The sequence below is a fragment of the Podarcis tiliguerta genome, assembly GCF_965153285.1.
Source record: "Podarcis tiliguerta genome assembly, chromosome: 3".
NCBI classification, from domain to species: Eukaryota; Metazoa; Chordata; class Lepidosauria; order Squamata; family Lacertidae; genus Podarcis; species Podarcis tiliguerta.
This window is the reverse complement of record NC_139536.1, coordinates 44,237,387-44,259,094: the sequence shown is the minus strand read 5'-3', so window position 1 is coordinate 44,259,094 and position 21,708 is coordinate 44,237,387. Positions and strand designations below refer to the sequence as shown.

The window sequence follows — 21,708 nt, the reverse complement described above, 5'->3', positions numbered from 1 at the left end:
TTTTATTTTCACATTATGATTACAGAGCAGCAGCAGCAAATGTAAGAATTTTCTAGTAACAAAATAACTGACACAGTCCATTCATCTTTGTGATTAGTTGAAAATAAAGTTTACTGTTGTTCATTCCCGATCAAGTGTGCATAAAATTAGAACTTTTGAGTTAAGGATTTCCCCCTTTAACTGTTATTAAATACATTTTCTCCCCCACCTAAATATTTAGATTTTTGATGTTGAATATATCCAGAGCTTTAAATTGTTTAAGCCTCTTCTGTCCTCCAGTGTCTACTTTTTTCTTTCTTTTTGCTTTTGTTTATGGTAGCAAAACTGACTACATCTGCTGCAACTGCTTTTAGGTCCTACATAATGTGGCGGTTTTTGATGTTATATGACTTAATAGTGTCATGCTCCATTAACCTGGACCTTTGGATGGATTCCCCATTATAGGGCTCTATGCAACTTCAACTTTTCACTCTAATTCTAAATTTTCCGGCATTCTCCCATTTATTACATGAAAGCTGAAAGCTTAAAGCTATCTAGATTTAGCTGTGCCTTCTTGCTTTTGAGTTATTATCCTTTTTTAGATTTTGAGATTTATTCAAAGTAAAGATCAGTCAATGCCCAGCCATCTATAGCACATCAAAATTGTAAAATTTAAAGGTGAACCAAAGCTTACCCTCTTATGTCACCTAACTTGAAATTGACACATCTCCCTAAATTATGCATCTACTAAAATAGTCACTGAATATATAACATATTCTTTTATCATATTGTGTGAGCTTGAATTGTAAGAGAGATGAACTGAACTTTAATAAGAGACTCAAACTAGATAATATTTTAACATAATGTGAAAACTGCAGACCAGAATAGTACAAAACAACATTTTTGAGACAAGACAATATACAAACTCAGGTATATGAATTCTAGACTAATTATTTCCAGTTGAGACAATTCTTCACTGAAAAACCTGGCACTAAATTTCTACCATACGAAAAAAAGAGCAAGGAGATCGGAAGCCTGTAAAAGAGATGTTGGATATACAGTATTGCATATACTGTATTAGACTAAAGTTGCTATAGAGCTCATACCTACATAAAAAGTACAAATGTGAACTTTAGTTAAATGGCTGGGATTTATGTTTAGGAAAAAGAAATGGAAAAGCAAAAGCTCCTGTACCAGCAAGCAAGACTGCATGATCGAGGAGCTGCTGAAATGGTCCTTCAGACAATTAGTGCCAGTAAAGGTAAAGGCTTTAAAATTGTATATGTATATGCTATATCTGTTGAAGATTTTAATTTAACGTTCTGTTCCATCTTGCTCCTATCAGAAAGGTCAGCATTTGTTTTCTGTTCCCAAATATTCCTGGCCAGAAGTGTGCATGTGCACAAAGGTGTGGGAGGTCTTCTCTTGAGCCAGAAGGAGACATAGGTGTCAAAAATAGGGCCGTACTTCACTTACAGTAATAATATCAGCACTGGAGCTGAGAGAGAGGCAGCACATGAGGTTACTGCCTGCAGCCCATGCTGGTCCTCATAAGCTGTTTCTGGTGCAACTGATGGAATCAGAAGAGAGAACCATGATGATGAATTTAAGGTGTAGGCTGGAGCCCTGCAGGTGGGTGAGTGGGTGGCATTGTCTCTGCTCTCAAGGCAAATTTGCTGCTCCTTGCTCCACAATACCTAGGAAGCTTACAGGAAAATCGCATGTGTCTCTGGTCTCCAGGCAGCCTCCAGATCTTCTCTGCTTAGAGCTTAGTTAGAGGCATTGAGTGAGGATTTAAGTTCTTCACTTAAAGTGACAGCTACAAGCATCCAACTCTCTTCCTTGAGATGACAGGCTCATGACTCTCTCGGACTGGGTGTAGATTTGAGGAATAGAAGTAAGTAGGAGGGAGACCCCTGTCGTTCTGCTTCTCTGAGGTGTTTGAAGGCGAAATTAAAAGTGACATTAATTGCCTGGTTGCAGCTAATTCGTTAACTTAAAAGCAGCCACAGGAGAAAGCCCGAGCAGCCTTAGGCAGGGCAGACTTTAGTCTTTCAAATATCAGTGGTGCCCTGTGTGAGGCCAACATTCAGTGCTCCCCTGCTTCTCGCCTTCTGTTCTGCTCAGTTCACTACATCATAGTTGTAGTGCCCTGCAACACCTCCTGGGCTTGGCACCAGTCACACTGCCCTAAATCCGCCTCTGCCACAGGACTATAACAGCTGAGCAGCCAAAATGTAATCCATTTTCTCCAAGGACAAAATAGTTCCAACACGGTCTCTCCAAAGCTGCCATTTGCATTTCATTAGTATTGGGGGTGGATTTCTTTTTCATGTGTTGGGGAAAGTGCTAGGAAAGATTAAGAACATAAGAAAAGCCTGCTGGATCAAGCCAATAGCCTATCTAGTCCAGCATCCTGTTCCCACAGTGGCCAACCACTATGGTGTCCAATTTTCCAAAACTCAATGCCTGTTTCTACAATCACCTCATGGGTGACTGTATATAACTGAATTATATTAACTAAAGTAAATAAAAAATTATCAGCCCATTAATTGAAAAAAGTATACATTTTCAACTGGCCATGCATAAGAGGGGCAGCTATGACAGCGTTGCTTTGGCATGTCCTTTAGATAGACAACTGCCCAGCCTTATCTCTGTTTTTTAAAAATATTTGTGTTGCATCAAACTTTTATGGTCTAAATGGTGTTTATTATTTCTCTTAATTTTTAACCATAATTTATATTATTCATGTTTTACTGTTTAAATTGTTTGCATGTTTATCAGCATACAAATTATTTAGAAGTTTTGTAAATAAATGTTTACTTTTCAGGTGAGATGGGTCCAATGGTTGCAGCCACCCTAAAACTTGGGATTGCCATCTTGAATGGAGGAAATTCTACTGTTCAGCAGGTAATTTAGCTGGTATCTCAATGTTCATTATTTCTTTCATTTCAGACACAAGTATTCTCATATCTTATTTTGAATAGATGCACTTTTTGAAGACGGCTTAACATTTGTGACTAATTAAAAATAAGAAAATATTTTGGAGCTCTCAGAATTTGTAAAGACTGCTTGCCCAAGCAGTAAAAAGTTCTGTTTCTGCCTGCCAGCCCTGCAGAATCCAGGTGGGTGGTGACAAGAAAAAGAGCGTCATAACATAAAAGGCCCTGAGTCAAGTAAGCGCCCTCCAGTAAACTTGCCTCCTCTCAACCAACTGGCAAGAAGCCTGCAAGTTTTGAACTTTGAAAAGGCGCATATCGCATTAATGTTTTTTCTGACCTTAGGGGAAAGGAGGGAGGGATTCAACTCAGTAGTGGGGAAGCAGGAGGAGGAGAAAAAGAGATTGATGCTGATCTGTAGCTGCCTGCTTTGTGCCTGGCTGATTTACAGCTGGGGGCCCATCCCCTAGCCGCCTCCATTCTTCATACGACGCCACATCTTGCCACACTACTGTGGCCGTTTTACTGGCTAATTCTCACTTGCACACTCTTTGATTGATCTACCTTCATACTGCCTTGCCATTTCTCCTACTGCTCAGCTCCCAGTGCTTGTCTACAGCCTCACAGAGAACTGGACAGAGATTTCTGGGGTGATTTTTGTACCCCAGTGGGGGCCGCCTCTGCCTACCTGGAGATGCCAAGGGTTGCATTTGGGAGATTTTACATGTGAATCATTTTCACTCTCACTGAAATGCAGGCCTTTGCTTCCCCCCTAAAGTTTCTCTTTTTAAATCATCCAGAAATTTTGTATCTTCTAAAAATGCTATTGGTTTTTATTTTTAAATTGCTGCTGTTGCTGTTATGTCTTTTCTGTGTTTTATATGGATCCGTGTATTTAATGCTTTTACTATTTGCAAGCACTTCTGGAGATTATAGTGGTAGTAGTAGCGGTCATACTACACACAACATTTTTTTCCTCTTTTTGGTTTGAAGAAAATGCTTGACTACCTCAAGGACAAAAAGGATGTAGGCTTCTTTCAGAGCCTTGCTGGTCTTATGCAGTCTTGTAGGTAAGAGAAAATGACTATATTATTTTACATTACTAAATATGCTATGTTATCGTTAGACATGAAGAAACCAAATTTAGTATTGAAATACATATAAGCCTGGCAAAAAAAGTGCCTACCTGTGGAAGATGTTTGTCCTAAGCAAGTTTCACAGCACATTTAATTAGTTCCTCTGAAATAATTAAGTCCTTAAAATTCTCCTGAAGCCAAGGCACATTTACTTTTTAAAAAATCATTAAAAGCTATGCTTCTTTTGTGATAAATCAGTGTTTTTGCCAGAAACACTTGATTCACATAAGTATATTTTACTTCACTACAACATAATCTGTGGTAAAACTGGAACTATGCATTGCTTTTTTTCATTTTAGTGTTCTTGACCTAAATGCTTTTGAACGTCAGAACAAAGCAGAGGGCCTTGGCATGGTAACAGAAGAAGGATCAGGTATTATCATCTTAATGAAAAATTATGTGTAACTTTCCCCCTTAAATCCACTGAAAAAAGTAAGTCATGTTGAAATGTATTCAGTGAAGGACCGCTGCAAACTAAAGCCACATTCTTTAGTTATTTAAATATTATATCCTCAAATTGTTTAGAGTGTAATTGAATTCTGACAGGAAACCACTTTCCTGAGGGATTTTATTTCTTTATTTCTTTTTAATTTTTACCACAGGTAACAATTAGATGTATAACATCTAAAATTAATAACACCACAAAAAGGTGGCTTCTTCAGGAAATATTTTTGCTTGGAAATGTTTTGAAATCCTTTTCTTCAGTTTTTTTCATTAAAAAATACAAGTATCAGAACTTTTGCTTTTGAACCAGTTTGCCTCTTCTATCTCCATCATCAACTCATTCTTAATTTTCCTTTGTTGTCTCTTTGTACTATTTTATTGTTATTGTTTCTGTCCAGGATCACTGAATTATTTTCTATATGTTTTATTGCTCTACCAATCCTTTCTCTGTATTACCAGTGTATTTCTTCCATAACCTACTTCAGCTAATACTTCTCATATTTTTATTCATTAAAATAAAGGGGGAAAACTTGAATGTTTATTTGCTGTTGCATTTTGTAATTTCTTTACTCATATTTTTATGCTGCATGTATCAATAGTTATTTTGCCTCCAGCTGTTATAACTTGTATATCCTTTATTATTCAAATGTTTTCATCAAGCTAAAAGCCATGCACATTAGCTTGACTGAAAACCATTAAAGCACATTAGGATTCCTTCTTTTAAATTCTGTTCTTTTCTCAAATAGGCTCCACTTTTTTATTGTGGTATGAAAATACACATTTATCTTTCACTCATTTGAGTAAAGTCAGCTCATATGAGTAAAGATAGTCAGATTGCGTACAGATTTGCTTGATGCATTGTTATGCTTCAGAATTCTTTGGACACTGAAGGCATAATTTTTTTTATTTTATGGTTATTCACAGTAACTCCTGAATTTTCATTTTAATAAGTTCATTTTTCTTTTAAAACTCTACATCTGTTACTTAAACTGCAAAGGCATGCATTTATACATAACTAACATGAATGAATGGTTATCTAATGTCAGGATATATTTATGCCTCCTCATTTGAAGGATTTTTTTCCCTGATTTGATGCTTTTGATTCATTGAGAATTGCTAAAAGCAATGCTACGTATACTTTTAATCTGCTGAAACAAATTCTCATGTTTTTCTTTTTTCATTTTCTTTTTTAAAAAAATAAATGTCCTGTCTTTCCCTTCCTCAGTCATCACTCATGAACGTGGTAATTATTGCACACAAATTGCATTTCTTTTTCCTGTTGTTAGCTTTGTGTCAGCACTGTACAGCTCCTGAACATCATGTAGTTTGTTTTTGTTCTCGGAATTTAAAAGAGTGGGCTCTTTTTATTATTATTATTATGGTTGTATTCTCCAAACTTTACGTTTGTATGCCAACTTTCCCCACATCTTTGTTTTTCCTCCCTTTCTCAGGATTTGCACAGTAACTGGCACACTAGATGTAAGAGCAGCAAGCTTTTTTGGTTTTTCTTTTTCTTTTCCTGCTTCATTTGGTGGCGCTTATTTTCTTAGTGGGCCAAGTATTTGTGATGGTTGGATGTAAACAAAATGTGTGCATATGATATTAAAACCCACCATGTGCTGTAGTCTTCCTGTAGCATTTCTGTTGTGTATTTAATGTGGCTTTATGGCTGCATTGGTCTGTGCAATCATAGGAAATCAGTGGAGGATCCAGAGTTGGGTTTGGAGGTGGGATAGGAAGGGGTGATGATGTCTGATGAGGTCCCTCTCAGTGCAGACACACTGAAATCCATGAATTAAGCCATGACTCACTTAAGTCCATCCATTTCAGGGAGTCTGCTCTGAGTGTGACTTAGTCAGATAAGGCCTGGGACGTTTAGTGACAGAAGATACACTTAGAGTGTAAAAGTAAACATCATTAATGCATGCTAACCAAAATCATTACTGTGCTGATAAGGCTTCGCTTACAGTGTTGTAGATGCTAATGTTCCTCACTGAGTCATGAACAGGGCAAAGCTCAAAACCAATTATTCAGTAGAGATATTAAATTCTAAGGGTGAGTTTGCTGAAATCAGTTTTGAGAGGGAAAGAGGTAATATTCCCTCCATTACTCTTCCATAGTTAAGGTCTTATAAATGCACCCCTATGTGTTGAAATCACAATTGAACAAACTCCAAATGCAGTATTTGGGCATGGTGATTAAGACCACTGAAAAACCATTATTTCCATGGAAAAGTTATAAAGTCCTATGCATATCTATGCAAAAGTATGTCCCATTGAGTTCAGGTGTGTATAAGGCAAGTATGTATAAGACTGCAGTGTTAAATAGTTCCTTTAATCTCTATAACTGAAACAGAGAAATTCAGACTGCTCAATTTTAAACTGAAAGTGCCTTTTTAAAAAGTCATTTGTTAACCACCAGTTATACAAAATCTCCCTAAAATATGAATGATTCTAAGAGACAAAAACTCCAACAACTTATTTATTCAAAAAGTAGCCACATACATGATGAAAATCCTCTTCTGATGGAATACTATAATTTTTAAATATTTTGCCCTGAACTATACAGAGTTCTTCATGAACGGACTTCCTCATTCAGTTGGGTAGAGGATATGGGACATGAATGCAGGACTGAAGCATATGGGAAGTTCACACACACAGGGATCCATTTATGTTTGTGATGGGGGACTTTCCAACCCTGCAGTGCACTATAGGTAGACATTATTGATCTCTAAGCAACAAAATGGGAACCTGAAAGCAGAAATTATATAGACACAATTCCTTTAGCAGTCATCTCTATGAACACTGTTGAAAATGTATGGGCTCCAGTGGTATTGGTATAATTGTCAGACAGAACAATGTAGACTACACAACAAGGTATACAACAAGCTACAAAAAGCTGTTTTTTAAAATGGATACTGAAATTATGGAGATCTAATATACTATTTTTCAAAGAACACATTTTTTAAAGTTGAGGGATGTATTAATTCTTTTGAGTAATGGTATATGTATATAATATATCCTCTTGGTTTATCAAAGTTTTTATATCTCACTTGTTTAAGTTATGAGCTTTCATTGCAGGTATTTGTTAATACAATTATTTCAGAGAGATCTTTTAATTGGTGGTGTCTCTTTCCACTAACTGTCTCTTTCCACTAGAGAGAAAAAAGAAAATAGCATAGTAAATAAATATGCCAGTTGTTTCCTGTGTACTGCCCCTTCCTCTACAATATATTTCTCCTGATCCCCTCTCACTATGACCAACTTCATGCTTCATGTTCTTAATACTGGACCCCCCACTGGTAAAAACTTTGGTGGTTCTCTACCAGATATGTATCTAATTTGTCTTTGTGATGTAATCAATGTTGCGTTTTCTTTATGTGTTACGTTTTAATTGCTGTGGTTATTATTGGGAAAAGGTTCAAAACCAAAGGCATACATTATTGTACATTAAATTACACTACATTTTCATTTTACTCCTTATAATCCGTACAATTTTCACACAAATCATGATAAGCTTGAAAGTGCATTATTTCCTCTCCTTTGAACATTTTAGGATAGTTAACACATAATGTTAACTTGATGTCCAAGATACTTGGGTAATGTTTGAGATGTAAGGTTTTTACTTTCTTATTGATTTTTGGTTTTCTCTTGGTATACGATCTTAATTTTACGACTCAGACATTGTAGGGGAAGTTTTAGGTATTGTTACATGTATAGTAGAAATTTATTTTCTAGTCTGATCATAAGCATGTTACCCAGATGTCACAGCCACTGAGATTTACAGGCATTGTGTTGCAGCCTAAATATGCACAGGGGCAGAGGGAGAGATGCTTTACGCTATTGCATTGCCTCCCAGTTTTAGCCCCATCCCTTTTTTTCCAAGAACTGCTGGGTTCCAGAGCATCACTGATGGCTTCTTGAATGAAGCCCATTACAAAATGATTTTGGTCAACACATGGTCTCCTCTCCCTGCATAGCAACAGTGGATTTAGTGCATGCTGTAGCAAGGAAAAGAACATGTACTGTTGTTCAAGAGAACCTGATCTATTTTGTTTGTTTATAATGGTTGCTATTAAATTGGTCAACAAAGTGACTTAGTAAGCAGCTTTCTTCTAGAAAATACAAATGTACAACTTGGGCTGCCTAGGGGCTGTTTCATAGGTACGTTATTGTGAGATAAATCCACAGGAACTGTTTCATCTATAAACATATGACAAGGGCCAGATTTGGAATCTTGGAATGAAAAGAAATATACTTGCCTTGCTGGGTTGTTACTTTCTCATGTTGCTGGTGAAGCTGATCAATGTGGGATGTAGCACCAACTTGTCGTTGAAGGTAGGGAAGTAATCTTGAATAAAGTAGGCAGCTCACAAGAGTCCAGTTCACTTTTCTGCCTTCCTCAAAATGGTCATGTTCGTTCTGCGGCCCAAAACTTTTTCCCCAAGGCATTTGTCCCCGGGGGGGGGGGGTTGTTTTTAACCTTTCTAAGTTCCTGTTCCATTTCTGTGACTTGGCTACCACTGTCCAGGCTTTGTTACTTCCCTTTTACTGTCCATATCAGCCCACCCCCCCCCATGTTCTTGTCTTCTGAAATTTTAATCCTCTCCTGACCCTGCTCTTTATCTTCCCCGTGTGTGCCTTAGAAACATATGCACGCACATATGCAAAATATGTATCAGCTTGTGTTTTGAACCACACCGTTCATTCCTCCATGACTTTGCTCTTATCCTTCCTTCCCCATCTTGCCCTGTGTTGCTTCTTTGTCAGAAGGAGCAGAGTGTGGGGGGACATCAATTTTCCCAGCCAAAAGAGCCATTTGTCTTCCTTAGGAGGACATGAGTCCTGGTCCAGTACACCCTCATGTGTTGAACCACAGGTTTGGCTCTTACCCTTCATGCTCCTCCTAGACATGGTTGCCATCAAACCAGTCCCTTGAGGTGAGTGTCTCTTCAGCATCTACTCCATATTCTTTGTGGTGTTGAAGATGGACTCAAATTCTTGGACAGTTGTACTTGATCTGAAACTCCCAAATCAATTCAGAATGGAAGCCATAATCTGTACAGGTAGCCCTACACCCTGATGACATTTTACTTCAAGAGATCTCAAAGAAGCCTACCTCCATCTCTTGCTTCGGCCAGCACCACTTCCACTTTCAGGCCCTGAAGCCACAGCAGACACTGTAATTCTCCGAAAGGCATACTCTTCCGTTGTCTCCTGACGCAGACAGATGCCACCTCCAACAACAACAACAAGAGCACTTGGGCAACACCTTGTTCCTTCACTAGGCTCCATGAAATTTATTTGTATGCTTTGAATTAAGTGGCATTTGCTAGGAGAGTCCTGCAACTGGTCCTTTACCAATAACCTGCAGTCATATATCCTACCTGAATTTAGGAAGCTTTGGACAACCCACATTGATGACATTCATCACTAACACGAGAAAGGACTGTTAGTTCGTACCTGAATTGTAGTTCTGTGTTGCTGATAGAAGCTCATCAAGACCTCCCTAGTTTCTTGGCTGCTTCCAGTTAGTTCAAATAGTTCCTCTATTCTTTTCCTTTATAATGGCAGTTTTACCACAGATTCACTTTTTTCTCCTCTTATAATGTGAAATATCTATGCTTACGTGTAACAGTTTTAAATCAGCCTTCCCCAACCTGGTGATCCCTGGATGCTTTAGGCTACAACCTCCATCTGCCACAGGCAGGAGGAGTGATGGAAGTTACAGTCCCAAAAGGCTAATCATTAGTGACAAGGAGAGAACAAGACTACGGAGAGATCATTAGTAGTCTGGCATTCAGCACTTTCAAGGGAGTACATACACCACTTTTTAGTTCTTCCAGACATTACTTTTGTTTAAATACATCTCTATTTCAGACTGTCCATGGCAGTAACATGAAGTCATCTATATGTATAACAATATCATTTAAATGCAGCATGGGCAATGGCAGTATTTTAGCTAAATAGTTAAGGTACAATGAGACTTTTAAAATTTTGAATTGTCTGAATGTTTAACACAAGCTATACAAAATTGTTTTTAAAGGCTTCTGGCCGAGACTGCCAGTTTTCTTTTATATAAGCACAACATATTCCTCTATTGTAGTTTATCCTGCTGTGTCAAAACTTGGATAGAGATATGAGCAGTCTTTTAAAAAAGGCTTGTACCCATTCTCTCCATTCATTCATTAAGATCTGACTCCCTACAATTTTTATTCCATGACTCAATGTCACCTTTTAAAATAAATTTCCTTTGAGATACCTGTTTAAGAACTCATCAAATATTGCTCTTGAACAAGCCTGATGGAAACCCTGTTTGTGAATCATTTACATAGATTTCTGATAAATCGAAACTTCATATATTTCTAGATTCAGGTAGGTAGCCGTGTTTGTCTGATGCAGTCGAAATAAATATATATTTTTTAAAAAAATTATCCAGTAGCACCTTTTGTTCTGGGTATAAGAAGAAGTGTGCATGCACACTAAGGCTTATGCCCAGAACAAATTTAGTTGGTCTCTAAGGTGCTACTGGGTATATTTTTTATCATATATTTATGGCAGGAGTGGGGAACCTCTAATCTGCAGGCTCATCTTGGCCTGCCATGGGGTCCAATTCGGTCTACAAGGCCATTTCCCCTCCAAACATTCCCACTGTACATCAGTCTACTGGAGATGTCAGCTGATGGATGGGAGGGCAGGGTTTAATGCTGCCTTGGTGGTTGTTCCATCATGTTTTGATGGTTCTATTCTGATTCCAGAAAGTGGTGCTAGGAGACTTATGCTTATCCCCATAGCATTTGTGCTGTGGTATACTGCAGGGTTCAATCTTGTGCTTTTCAACATCTGCATGGAACCACTGATTGATGTCATCAGAGTTTCACAGTCAGTTGGCAACAAAATGCAAGTGATACGCAATTCTCTTTCCTTTACATCAGAATCAGGTGAGATGTTGGCAGTGCTGAATCACTGTTTGGATGAAGGAGATGGACTGGGTGAAAGCCAACAAACTGAAACTCACTTCCAACAAGACACAGCTGTCAGTTTTTTGGGGCAAGATTTGAAGTATTGATACACAAAAGCCTTCTGGATGATTTCACCATCTGAAGTTAGGTGGACAGCTATAGGGAAGGACTTTCCAGCACCTTGCATGCAGAACTCTGGCATGTAATGTCCTTTGGGTGCTAAGAAAAGACCTTTTTATTTTTATTTTACTTCCCCAAGCTTTTAAACTCTGGTTAATTTTGATGCATCCTGTGATTGTTCTATGTACTGCCTTTCTGTGTTTATTTTTTTTTTTACTGTAAATTGCCCTGGAAATCTTAAATTGAAGGCAGTATAGAAATGTTTCAAACTGAACGAATGGAGGAATAATTCTGCAGGAGCCTCATTGGGTCAGTAATTGGTAACCTTATTCCAGAAGCTCATTTTAGTCACACTTAAAAAACCAAGATTATATTTCAACTATTATGCAAAGTTCAGAAATTTCTAAAATGTTGCCAAGCCCATGCTACCATTTTTTTTGAGAGAAATGTATTTCTAAATTATACATATTTTTCTTATGATAAATAAATACACCTTTCCTGCAAGTGAGTATGACATATATTTGATTTTGAAAACATGCTTTAAGTCTAGATTCACTTATAATCTATGCAGTTTTTTAATATCAATCAGATGAATGTGTGAAGCTTCAGAGTTACTTTGCAACTTTTCATAATATTTACTGGCAACTGGCTTTTCCACAGGAGAAAAGGTGATGCAAGATGATGAATTTACTTGTGACCTCTTCCGGTTCCTCCAGTTGCTTTGCGAGGGGCACAACTCAGGTTTGTTTAAATAATGCTATTAACTAATCCAGTGTTGGAGTAACCAGCTATAAGTACTCACTGTAAAAGGCTTAACACCATAATGAATTTTTCCAAATAGTGCTCCAAATAAGTAAACACAGCATGAAGGAATAATAGTTATGTAGATTGATGCTGCCAATTTTCTTAAACAGCTGAGCTGTGAAAACAAATTAAATGACATCTCTAGAAACATGTTATACAGGAAAAATAAGTGGAGCAACACTGCTTATTTTGATGATTCTTTCATTCCCCTAATTGTAAATGTGCATAACACAGGTCTTTTTTTACCAGGTAGACAATATTCCTAATAGCTATGTAGTACTACTACAGTGGTACCTCGGGTTACATACGCTTTAGGTTACATACGCTTCAGGTTACATACTCCGCTAATCCAGAAATAGTGCTTCAGGTCAAGAACTTTGCTTCAGGATGAGAACAGAAATCGTGCTCCAGCAGCGCGGCGGCAGCAGGAGGCCCCATTAGCTAAAGTGGTGCTTCAGGTTAAGAACAGTTTCAGGTTAAGAACAGACCTCCGGAACGAATTAACCCGAGGTACCACTGTACTGTAATCAAGAGATGTTTTTCCTCCAACGTAAGTGGACAAAAGGTAGAAAACTAAAATTTTTTCTCCCTGTAATTCAATTCAGTGCTCTTACAATATCAGAATAGTCTACTATTTCAAGAATAATTATACTGCATAATCTAGAAAATTAAGCATAATTAAAATGTTTGAAAAAGGAAAATACAGATTATCAGCAGGAAATATGCTTTAGAAAACATGCATTTTATACTCTGAGAGGAGATTTTAAAGGGATTTAAGACAGGGGCTAAAGTTAATTCAATCTTGTTCTATCTTTCCAAGATTTTCAGAATTACTTGAGGACTCAGACTGGTAACAATACAACTGTCAATATTATAATATCTACTGTGGATTATTTACTGAGAGTTCAGGTAAAATATAATGCATGTGAACTCTAGTTTGTTGAAAAGAATTGCATCAAAATGCAAAATTGTGTAACATCAAGTGTTTATATTGCCACTTTTTTTAGTTATTTAAAAGTATTTATAAACCTTTTTAATGTATTTTAAAAAAACAAACAAACCAGAACCGTATAAGAGAACTTGGAGGAAAGAAATAAAAGCCTCTCCAATCTCTCTGCTTCCAAGAGAGTATGAAAAAATAAATTCGAATGGGTGGGTTGGTGGGGGTCAATATTCCTGTGCTACACTGCTTACCAGCCAACAAGCATGGAATAATTTTGTACTAGCTTTTTGTGATCCATAAGTGTGGGCCCTGTACTATTGTTTTTATATGGTTTTTTTAAAGCTCTGCTTTATTATATTGCTTTAGTGTTTTTATGTTTTGTACTGTTGCACAACTCTAATATTTTTTTTTAAAAAAATATTGAGTACTGTAGTTTATAAATGCTTTTAAATAATAAAAAAAAAAAAATCTGGAGAGGGAGAGACATGTACCTACAGAGTTAAATAATACCTTGGTTTTTGTTTGTTTTTAAAATGGTTATAAACAGTCAAACGTCTAAGAACATGATCTTGCTTAATTGCCTTATGCATACTGGTGGCATCCTTCTATAGTTTCCACACCCTCAAAATAGCATGATGACAAATCTGGTGCATCAAAATTGAGATCCCCCAACTCTCTGCCAATGCCAGCTAGTTGCGCTGCCCCCATCCATGATCTCTTGCATCTTCCCAAACATGTGAGGCTGCAAAAAGCAGCAAAGGAATCAAGCCCCAGAAAAAAGCTAATGCAAACTAGTAGCTTACTCTGTCCTCTCATAATTTGTAGTGGCAATGGAGTTTCCATTGTCTAGAAGAATTCTGGGAAATGGAACTTAAATGGGAAATGGAATTTAAAATGACATTAGTCAGTGTCATGGTTCTGGAGACTTTCTGAACATTTTGCTTTTTTAAATTTGTCAAATGCAATTTTACTGATGTTATCACTAATGATGATGATTTATTTATTCAGTTAGTTGTCTAATACAAAAATAATCTCTAGTTTCTGAGTTGTGAATTCATGCACTTTGTATATTTCTTCATCCACTTTCAGGAGTCAATTAGTGATTTCTATTGGTATTACTCTGGAAAGGATGTTATTGATGAACAAGGACAACGTAATTTCTCTAAAGCAATTCAAGTTGCAAAGCAGGTTTTCAATACTCTTACAGAATATATTCAGGTAACGTTTGAAACAACCCACAAACAAGGTATAAAATGTTTGCATGTATGGTGGGTGGTAAGAAAGAACATTTGGGGCAATAACTTTTGGCTGCACAATATAACTTCCACTCCCTCTCCTCTCCCACTAGATATATTTGGGGTGGGTGTGTCTTCCAACCCTCTAGAACAAATTTGGGGAGGGTGCAGAGAAAGCAGAGGAGAGGTTCTGTGGTAGAAGCAGAAATCCTCTAGTGGAAGCATTTCATTGGATATTGTCCAGTAACTCTGTTCATATACTTGCCCAAGTGATGCTTCCCTACAATTAATCCAGTCTCCATCCATTGAAATGGGTGGACAATTTTGTGTATACAAATTAATGTGTATGCGAAGCTGAATGGAAAAGCCATTTTTCACAGGGACCCCATGGGCTAAGCATGTTAGTTTGTTCTCAAAGATTTTTCATTTGTGTAACATTTCCATTAGCCATTCCCACTGCCGTGACAGTAATCAGCCAGAGGCAGCTTATGTTATATTTCCTTTATAACTTCAGTTTTGTTGTTTGTTAAAACCTCTTTTTCAGGGACCATGTACGGGTAACCAGCAGAGTCTGGCGCATAGCAGACTGTGGGACGCTGTTGTTGGTTTTCTTCATGTATTTGCCCATATGCAGATGAAGCTTTCTCAGGTACAATGTCTATATCTCTATATTTAAAAAACTATTTTACTTTAACTTTATTAAAGAAGATAGTCAGTAGTACTTGTAGTACCAAGGAGTACCCAAAGCTACATACTTGGTCTCTCAGGGAGCGTGCTAGCCTGTCAAAAGCAGGCTGACATCCCAATTCCTGAAAGCAACCATCATTGGCCAATAGGACCCTTGTCTTACCAATATTTATCCTCCGTTGATTGGTCTTCATTCACCTTCATAAACACGGATCCATGTAGAGTAGCTGGGGTGGGTATCATCCCCTTTCTGCTCATCCAAAGATTAATCTGATGACCAGGGAGTGGGAAATTTCATCTTCATCAGAATGCCCATCCCAGCTGTGTATGTCCTCAACTTTTGTTGTCACCAAAATCAGTGTGATCTTGGCATCAAGAAAAATTCCTTAAGTGGGAGTTCAACCACCTCTGGTGTAAACATTTTTCACTCACACAAGTGTGCCCTGCTGCAGACATAAAACTGCACTTAACCAGAAATTTGGAGGGGGTCTCACATGCCATCTTATCCCCACCCTCCTTTTGTACATTTTGAATTCCTTTTGTTTCCCCTTCAGCTTTAAGCATAGTTCCATGCTACATCTGCACCAAGAGAAGCGGGTTTAACCAGATCCATTCACATCGGGGTTTGGCTAACCTGCTTTCAAATTCTGAGTGATATTGAAATGATTGATTTTCATTCTGAAAAACATTAAATATTTCAAGCCACATTTCAAAGCTATTGTTTATTCATAGATAGTTTGCAATTGGTTCAAATCAACCAATTATTGTTGGGAAAACTGACTTTCTTTTTTAAAGATCTGATCCAAAGAGTCACATGCTGTGTTCTACCTTCTGGCCCCTTCTTTTCCATTCCACCATCACCCAAAAGTGACACAGGGATCTGTAGCTGTCACAGTATTATCAGAAATCAGTGAGCCAGAGACATAGTTTTCTAAATATGATCATAGTTGCTGGGCTAAAAGAACACTGCCATGAATCTTGTATTTTATGTTGACAGGATTCTAGCCAAATTGAATTACTGAAAGAATTAATGGATCTTCAGAAGGATATGGTGGTCATGTTGTTATCTATGTTAGAAGGTAATTTCATTTTAAAACTGTTTTTTTTTTCTTTTAAAAAAACACAAGTAAGCCCCAAACCAAACCTTTATTGACTTTTTTCAAATTGCAAAGAGGTAAGAAAAATTGGTGCCAACGGGGGATTTCTTCCTAATACAAATAGCTTCATATGTTCTACTTCTGTCACAGCTACATCAAGGGAGGAAACTATTTAAACTCCCCCTTCCTGTCTGCTATGATCCCTGTAATTATCAGCCGCCACGACCATCCCATAGCTGTTCTTTGCATTTTTTAAAATGTTCTGGTGAAGTACAAAGACACACCTCTAGTTTGACTCAGAGAGCATGGAATCTGCTAATGTACTATAGCCTCCAACAAAATCACAATGTAAAATGTTCAGTTTTACTGTTATTGTGTAAAGCTTGTAGAGAAAACAGTATTTACTAACATAACTTGGTTTTTTTGTTTCTATGAGTTTCAGTTTTGTAAACAGTTCATAAAAGCCTCAAAACAGAATTTATACAACTGTAAATGGATCACTTTTTATCCAAAAACACAAATTATTCAAAGTTTGAGTTCTGTTTCTTTTTGTTCATAAGCCCTTTTCTACTTTTTCTCTGTATCTTGTTGCCTTCTACTAGCTGAATTTTTTTCAGAATGTTTTTGATTTATAGCCAGCCAATGTGTACGTTATTGGATTAGTGATTTCCCATGAACACAAGTTGCAATTCGTATGAAAAATAAATTGCTTTTACCCACAAGTTTTATTTGGTTCCATTCTATAAGGCGGCAGTGGGGAACCTTTTCGGCCCAGCAGACCAGATCCTTATCTGTTTCCAATCTTACAAGCCAACTTTGACAGGGGGACGTGACCATCCACTTGTCAATCACCTTGGCATCATTATGCCAGATGACGGAGAGGTGGGTTGTTGTGGCCACCTGTCAAAATCTCTTCCACAGCAAAATGCCCCAACAACCAGTTGTGGTTACCAGATACTTGGCAGCCACAGTGCAAGAGGCTTTACCAGTCCTATGCTTGCCAGTGCTGAGCATATGACTGGCATTGCTACTTTCTGCAGGCAGTGGTTGTGTGATTGAGTTCCCCGCAGGAAGTTTGATCACACAACCCATGCAGCAGCCTTGAGCTCACTACCCCTCAGCTGATGGGTGGCAGTGTCAATCCTGCTTTCTACAAGGATCAGCTGCGCAATCTAATTTCCTACAGGAAACTCAGTTGGGCAGCCAATTCAGCTGGTCTCTACCTGCCACACACCTGATGTCACATATGACAGCAGATGGGCGTGGGTAGGGGAAAACAGCCTTGTAAGCCAAATTGGGACCCATGCTGGGCCAAATTGGGCCTGTGGATTAGAGGTTCCTCACCCCTGCTTTAAAGCGAGGCAACAGGCATATTCACTATTGACCCACATGTAATCCTATCTGCAAATGAACCTGGAGATATTTCAGTAAACAGGAAATCTGGGTAAATGCTAAAGAAGTAAAGGCCTAAATCAACCAGAGTTAAGCATCCTTAAGCCAATTGATTTCATTGGGCTTAAGCAAGCTTAACCCTTTGTTGTATTCAGGCCATGATGTTTCAGCAATCTTTTAAGGCTTGTATAACAAAAAGTCTGGAATCTTACAAGCCTGATTATTTTTCTCCTAACGTATATGTTGCTCGCCTCCTGTATTACTATCAGTAGTTCAAAATGCTCATCTCTGAAATTCTATCTAGTAATTTTATTGATGTCTGGAACAGTTTACAAGGCATTATATATCTCCAGTTGTTAACTGAGTAAATATTTTAACAAGAATTTTGATGCACTTTTCCACATTCAGGTAATGTTGTGAATGGCACAATCGGCAAGCAGATGGTTGACATGCTAGTGGAATCCTCCAACAACGTAGAAATGATTTTAAAGTTTTTTGATATGTTCCTAAAACTGAAGGATTTAACTTTCTCTGATGCATTCAAAGAATATGATCCTGACGGAAAGGGTATCATTTCAAAAAGAGACTTCCACAAAGCCATGGAGAGCCACAAACACTACACACAATCTGAAACCGAGTTTTTGCTCTCATGTGCTGAAACAGATGAGAATGAGACTTTGGACTATGAGGAATTTGTGAAACGGTTTCATGAGCCAGCCAAAGACATTGGCTTCAATGTTGCTGTCCTCCTGACAAACTTGTCAGAGCACATGCCTCATGACACTCGGTTGCAGACTTTTCTTGAACTGGCAGATAGTGTTTTGAACTATTTCCAGCCTTTCTTAGGGCGTATAGAGATAATGGGTAGCGCAAAGCGCATTGAACGAGTTTACTTTGAGATAAGTGAATCAAGTCGGACACAATGGGAAAAACCTCAAGTTAAAGAATCAAAGAGACAGTTTATATTTGATGTAGTAAATGAAGGAGGGGAAAAGGAAAAAATGGAGCTTTTTGTTAATTTTTGTGAGGATACCATCTTTGAAATGCAATTGGCAGCTCAGATCTCTGAGTCAGATTTGAATGAGAGGTCTGCAAATAAAGAAGAAAATGAGAACGAGAAACCTGAGGAACAGGATCCCAGAATGGGCTTCTTCTCTCTAGTAACTGTTAAATCAGCTTTAGTAGCTCTCAGGTATAACATAATGACACTCATGAAAGTGCTAAGCATGAAAAGTATCAAGAAGCAGATGAAGAAGATGAAAAAGATGACCATGAAAGACATGGCAATGGCTTTTTTCTCCTCATATTGGAGCATTTTAATGGGCTTAATGCATTTCATATCAAGCGTCTTCCGAGGCTTCTTTCAAATCATGTACAGTTTGCTGCTTGGAGGAAGCCTAGTTGAAGGGGCTAAGAAAATCAAGGTGGCCGAACTCTTAGCCAACATGCCTGACCCTACTCAAGATGAGGTGCGTGGTGAAGGGGAAGAAGCAGAAAGAAAGCCAACAGAAGCTCCCCTGCCTGCAGAAGATCTGACCGATCTCAAAGCTTTGTCAGAAGACAGTGACCTCCTCTCTGACATATTTGGCTTGGATTTAAAAAGAGAGGGAGGACAATATAAACTAATCCCACATAATCCAAATGCAGGCCTAAGTGATTTGCTGAGCAGTCCTTCTTTACCCCCCTTACCTGATGTGCAAGAAAAAATACAGGTACACACTGTAATTTGTATGTCTATACTGTTTAAATCTGATTTTAGACTTTTAAAAATTGTTTTTAGGAAATATAAATCAGCACATCATGCATGTTGATCCCATTTTTCAATGGATTAACAACTACAGAGTATTCTCTCTAGAGAGGCATGCCTGGCACCATCACTATTTATTTTTTGAACTTTAATTTTCTGTCATATCTTAGTTGGGTGGGTTGTGCTGAATCTGTGAACCGCCCTAAGTCCTCTGGGTACAGGGCGATATATAAATTCAATAAATAAATAAATAAATAATCAAATAAATAAATAATAAATACTCTTCTGTACATATCAGTGAACATTATAGGTCACTTATACTGTTGTTTCTAATGTTGGTTTGTGTAAGTTGCTTTCACCTTTTGTGAAAAATAAAACTAACAGTAACAATATTGAGCAAGCAAGACTTTCATCTTTCTAAAGTGACATTGTTAGAGTTCCTCATCTACTCTGTTTATAATTGGTTTGAGTTTTAAATAGAAGACAATATTTTCAAGTAAATAGGAGTGTCCTCATTTTCTACTCAATATGAACATTAGAATATTTTAAATGACATATTCAAGGCTATGGTGCTGGGTTTTTAAAAACATGACTTGAAAGTAGTGCATTGCCATAATTGTTTCCTCCTTATTTGTTGAAGGACCAGAAGGTGAACGAAGATGAAAAGGATGAGAAAGAAGAAACTAAATTTGTACCTGAAAAAGCAGAGTATGTGTCAATATTTCTAGCATTTATGAATCCACTTATGAATATTGTAGTCTTAAATGCACTTGGAAGCAAAACCCATTGAAATAAATGACAACTCAGTTGTATTTATGTCCTTATCTTCTAACAGCTCAGTTATATAGAGGAGTATAGTGATCACTTTAGCAGTCATTGTTAAAAGGGTTTTACATCCTGTGTGCTTCAATGTGAATTAATTATACTGTAATTGCTTTGTAAAGACTTTTCCCTTTTTAACCCACATTTATTTTCTTCCCACTGTGTTAAATCCATTATAAGTGTCTTGTATCTTAAGGGCTTTTATAAGTCCTTATCCATTATACATTCCCTAAATGCCCTTTCCAGCTGTGATCATCTCACATACTGTAAGTACTTGAAAGAGGACCCAGTCTTCTTTAAAGTGCCCATGAAACATGTGATTGACACAGCTTCTTTTTCCAATGAGAGAATATATCTTAATTAATAGAGTGCGACTCACAATAAGATTTATGCTTTTAGAGGAGAAGATGGCGAAAAGGAAGAGAAAGCAAAAGAAGATAAAGCAAAGCAGAAACAAAGGCAGCGCCACAAACATAGGCATGGTGAACCAGAATCACAGGAATCAGCCTTCTGGAAGAAAATTATTGCATACCAGCAGAAACTTCTTGTAAGTGGAATAAGTCATCTCTGAAGAGAAGGGAAAGCAATTTTCCTCTCAATTGCAGCACTGGAAGGAGAGGAACCTCTCCTCCAAGGCCACCTCTGTGATGTGGAGGAGCCTGCCCCCACCTCTGCTGATAGGCATAGATTAGATAGTGTTGGGAATTTATGATGCTCTGGGGCTCGCCAGACGCTTCTCCGAGCGTCTCCCAGTAGGCACAACTCTGGAATGGCATGTCCCTTCATCTCCGGAGTGCCTCTCAGCAACACTTTCCTTATGAAAAGTGCACACTATTCTTCTGGCAGAACACAGCAAGAAGAAAAAAGCATTCGTAGATCTAAACTACGTTTATTTACAGTCTATGTACAGACAAGGGACGCAGGTGGTGCTGTGGGTTAAACCACAGAGCCTAGGGCTTGCCGATCAGAAGGTCAGCGGTTTGAATCCCTGCGACAGGGTGAGCTCCCATTGCTCGGTCCCTGCCCCTGCCAACCTAGCAGTTCAAAAGAACGTCAAAGTGCAAGTAGATACATAGGTACCGCTCTGGCGGGAAGGTAAACAGCGTTTCCATGCGCTGCTCTGGTTCACCAGAAGCAGCTTAGTCATGCTGGCCACATGACCCGGAAACTGTACGCCGGCTCCCTCAGCCAATAAAGCGAGATGAGCGCTGCAACCCCAGAGTCTGGACCTAATGGTCAGGGGTCCCTTTACCTTTATGTACAGACAATGCATAATCATGACTGTTCTCTCCAGCTCCGAGAGAACAACAGAAGTGAAAGCACATTCCAAAAGTACATGTACAGTGGAAGAAATAAGATGGTCTTCCTGTTCTCACACTCTACTCAGACAGCATGTGAATTA

At 38.1% G+C, this 21,708-nt stretch overlaps 1 protein-coding gene across 16 annotated transcripts in view; it reads left to right on the top strand.

Moving 5' to 3' along the window:
- The window catches only part of RYR2 (ryanodine receptor 2), a 243,264-nt gene that overhangs the window by 203,998 nt on the left and 17,558 nt on the right, over nucleotides 1-21,708 (top strand). For all 16 annotated transcript variants that reach the window (XM_083432050.1, XM_083432042.1, XM_083432040.1 and 13 more), the window contains 12 exons: nucleotides 1,141-1,240; nucleotides 2,810-2,889; nucleotides 3,912-3,988; nucleotides 4,354-4,427; nucleotides 12,240-12,320; nucleotides 13,204-13,292; nucleotides 14,416-14,544; nucleotides 15,106-15,210; nucleotides 16,246-16,327; nucleotides 18,146-19,449; nucleotides 20,125-20,192; nucleotides 20,706-20,853. In XM_083432050.1, the coding sequence (XP_083288176.1) occupies nucleotides 1,141-1,240; nucleotides 2,810-2,889; nucleotides 3,912-3,988; nucleotides 4,354-4,427; nucleotides 12,240-12,320; nucleotides 13,204-13,292; nucleotides 14,416-14,544; nucleotides 15,106-15,210; nucleotides 16,246-16,327; nucleotides 18,146-19,449; nucleotides 20,125-20,192; nucleotides 20,706-20,853 (2,337 nt within the window). The remainder of the gene's footprint in view (nucleotides 1-1,140; nucleotides 1,241-2,809; nucleotides 2,890-3,911; nucleotides 3,989-4,353; nucleotides 4,428-12,239; nucleotides 12,321-13,203; nucleotides 13,293-14,415; nucleotides 14,545-15,105; nucleotides 15,211-16,245; nucleotides 16,328-18,145; nucleotides 19,450-20,124; nucleotides 20,193-20,705; nucleotides 20,854-21,708) is intronic.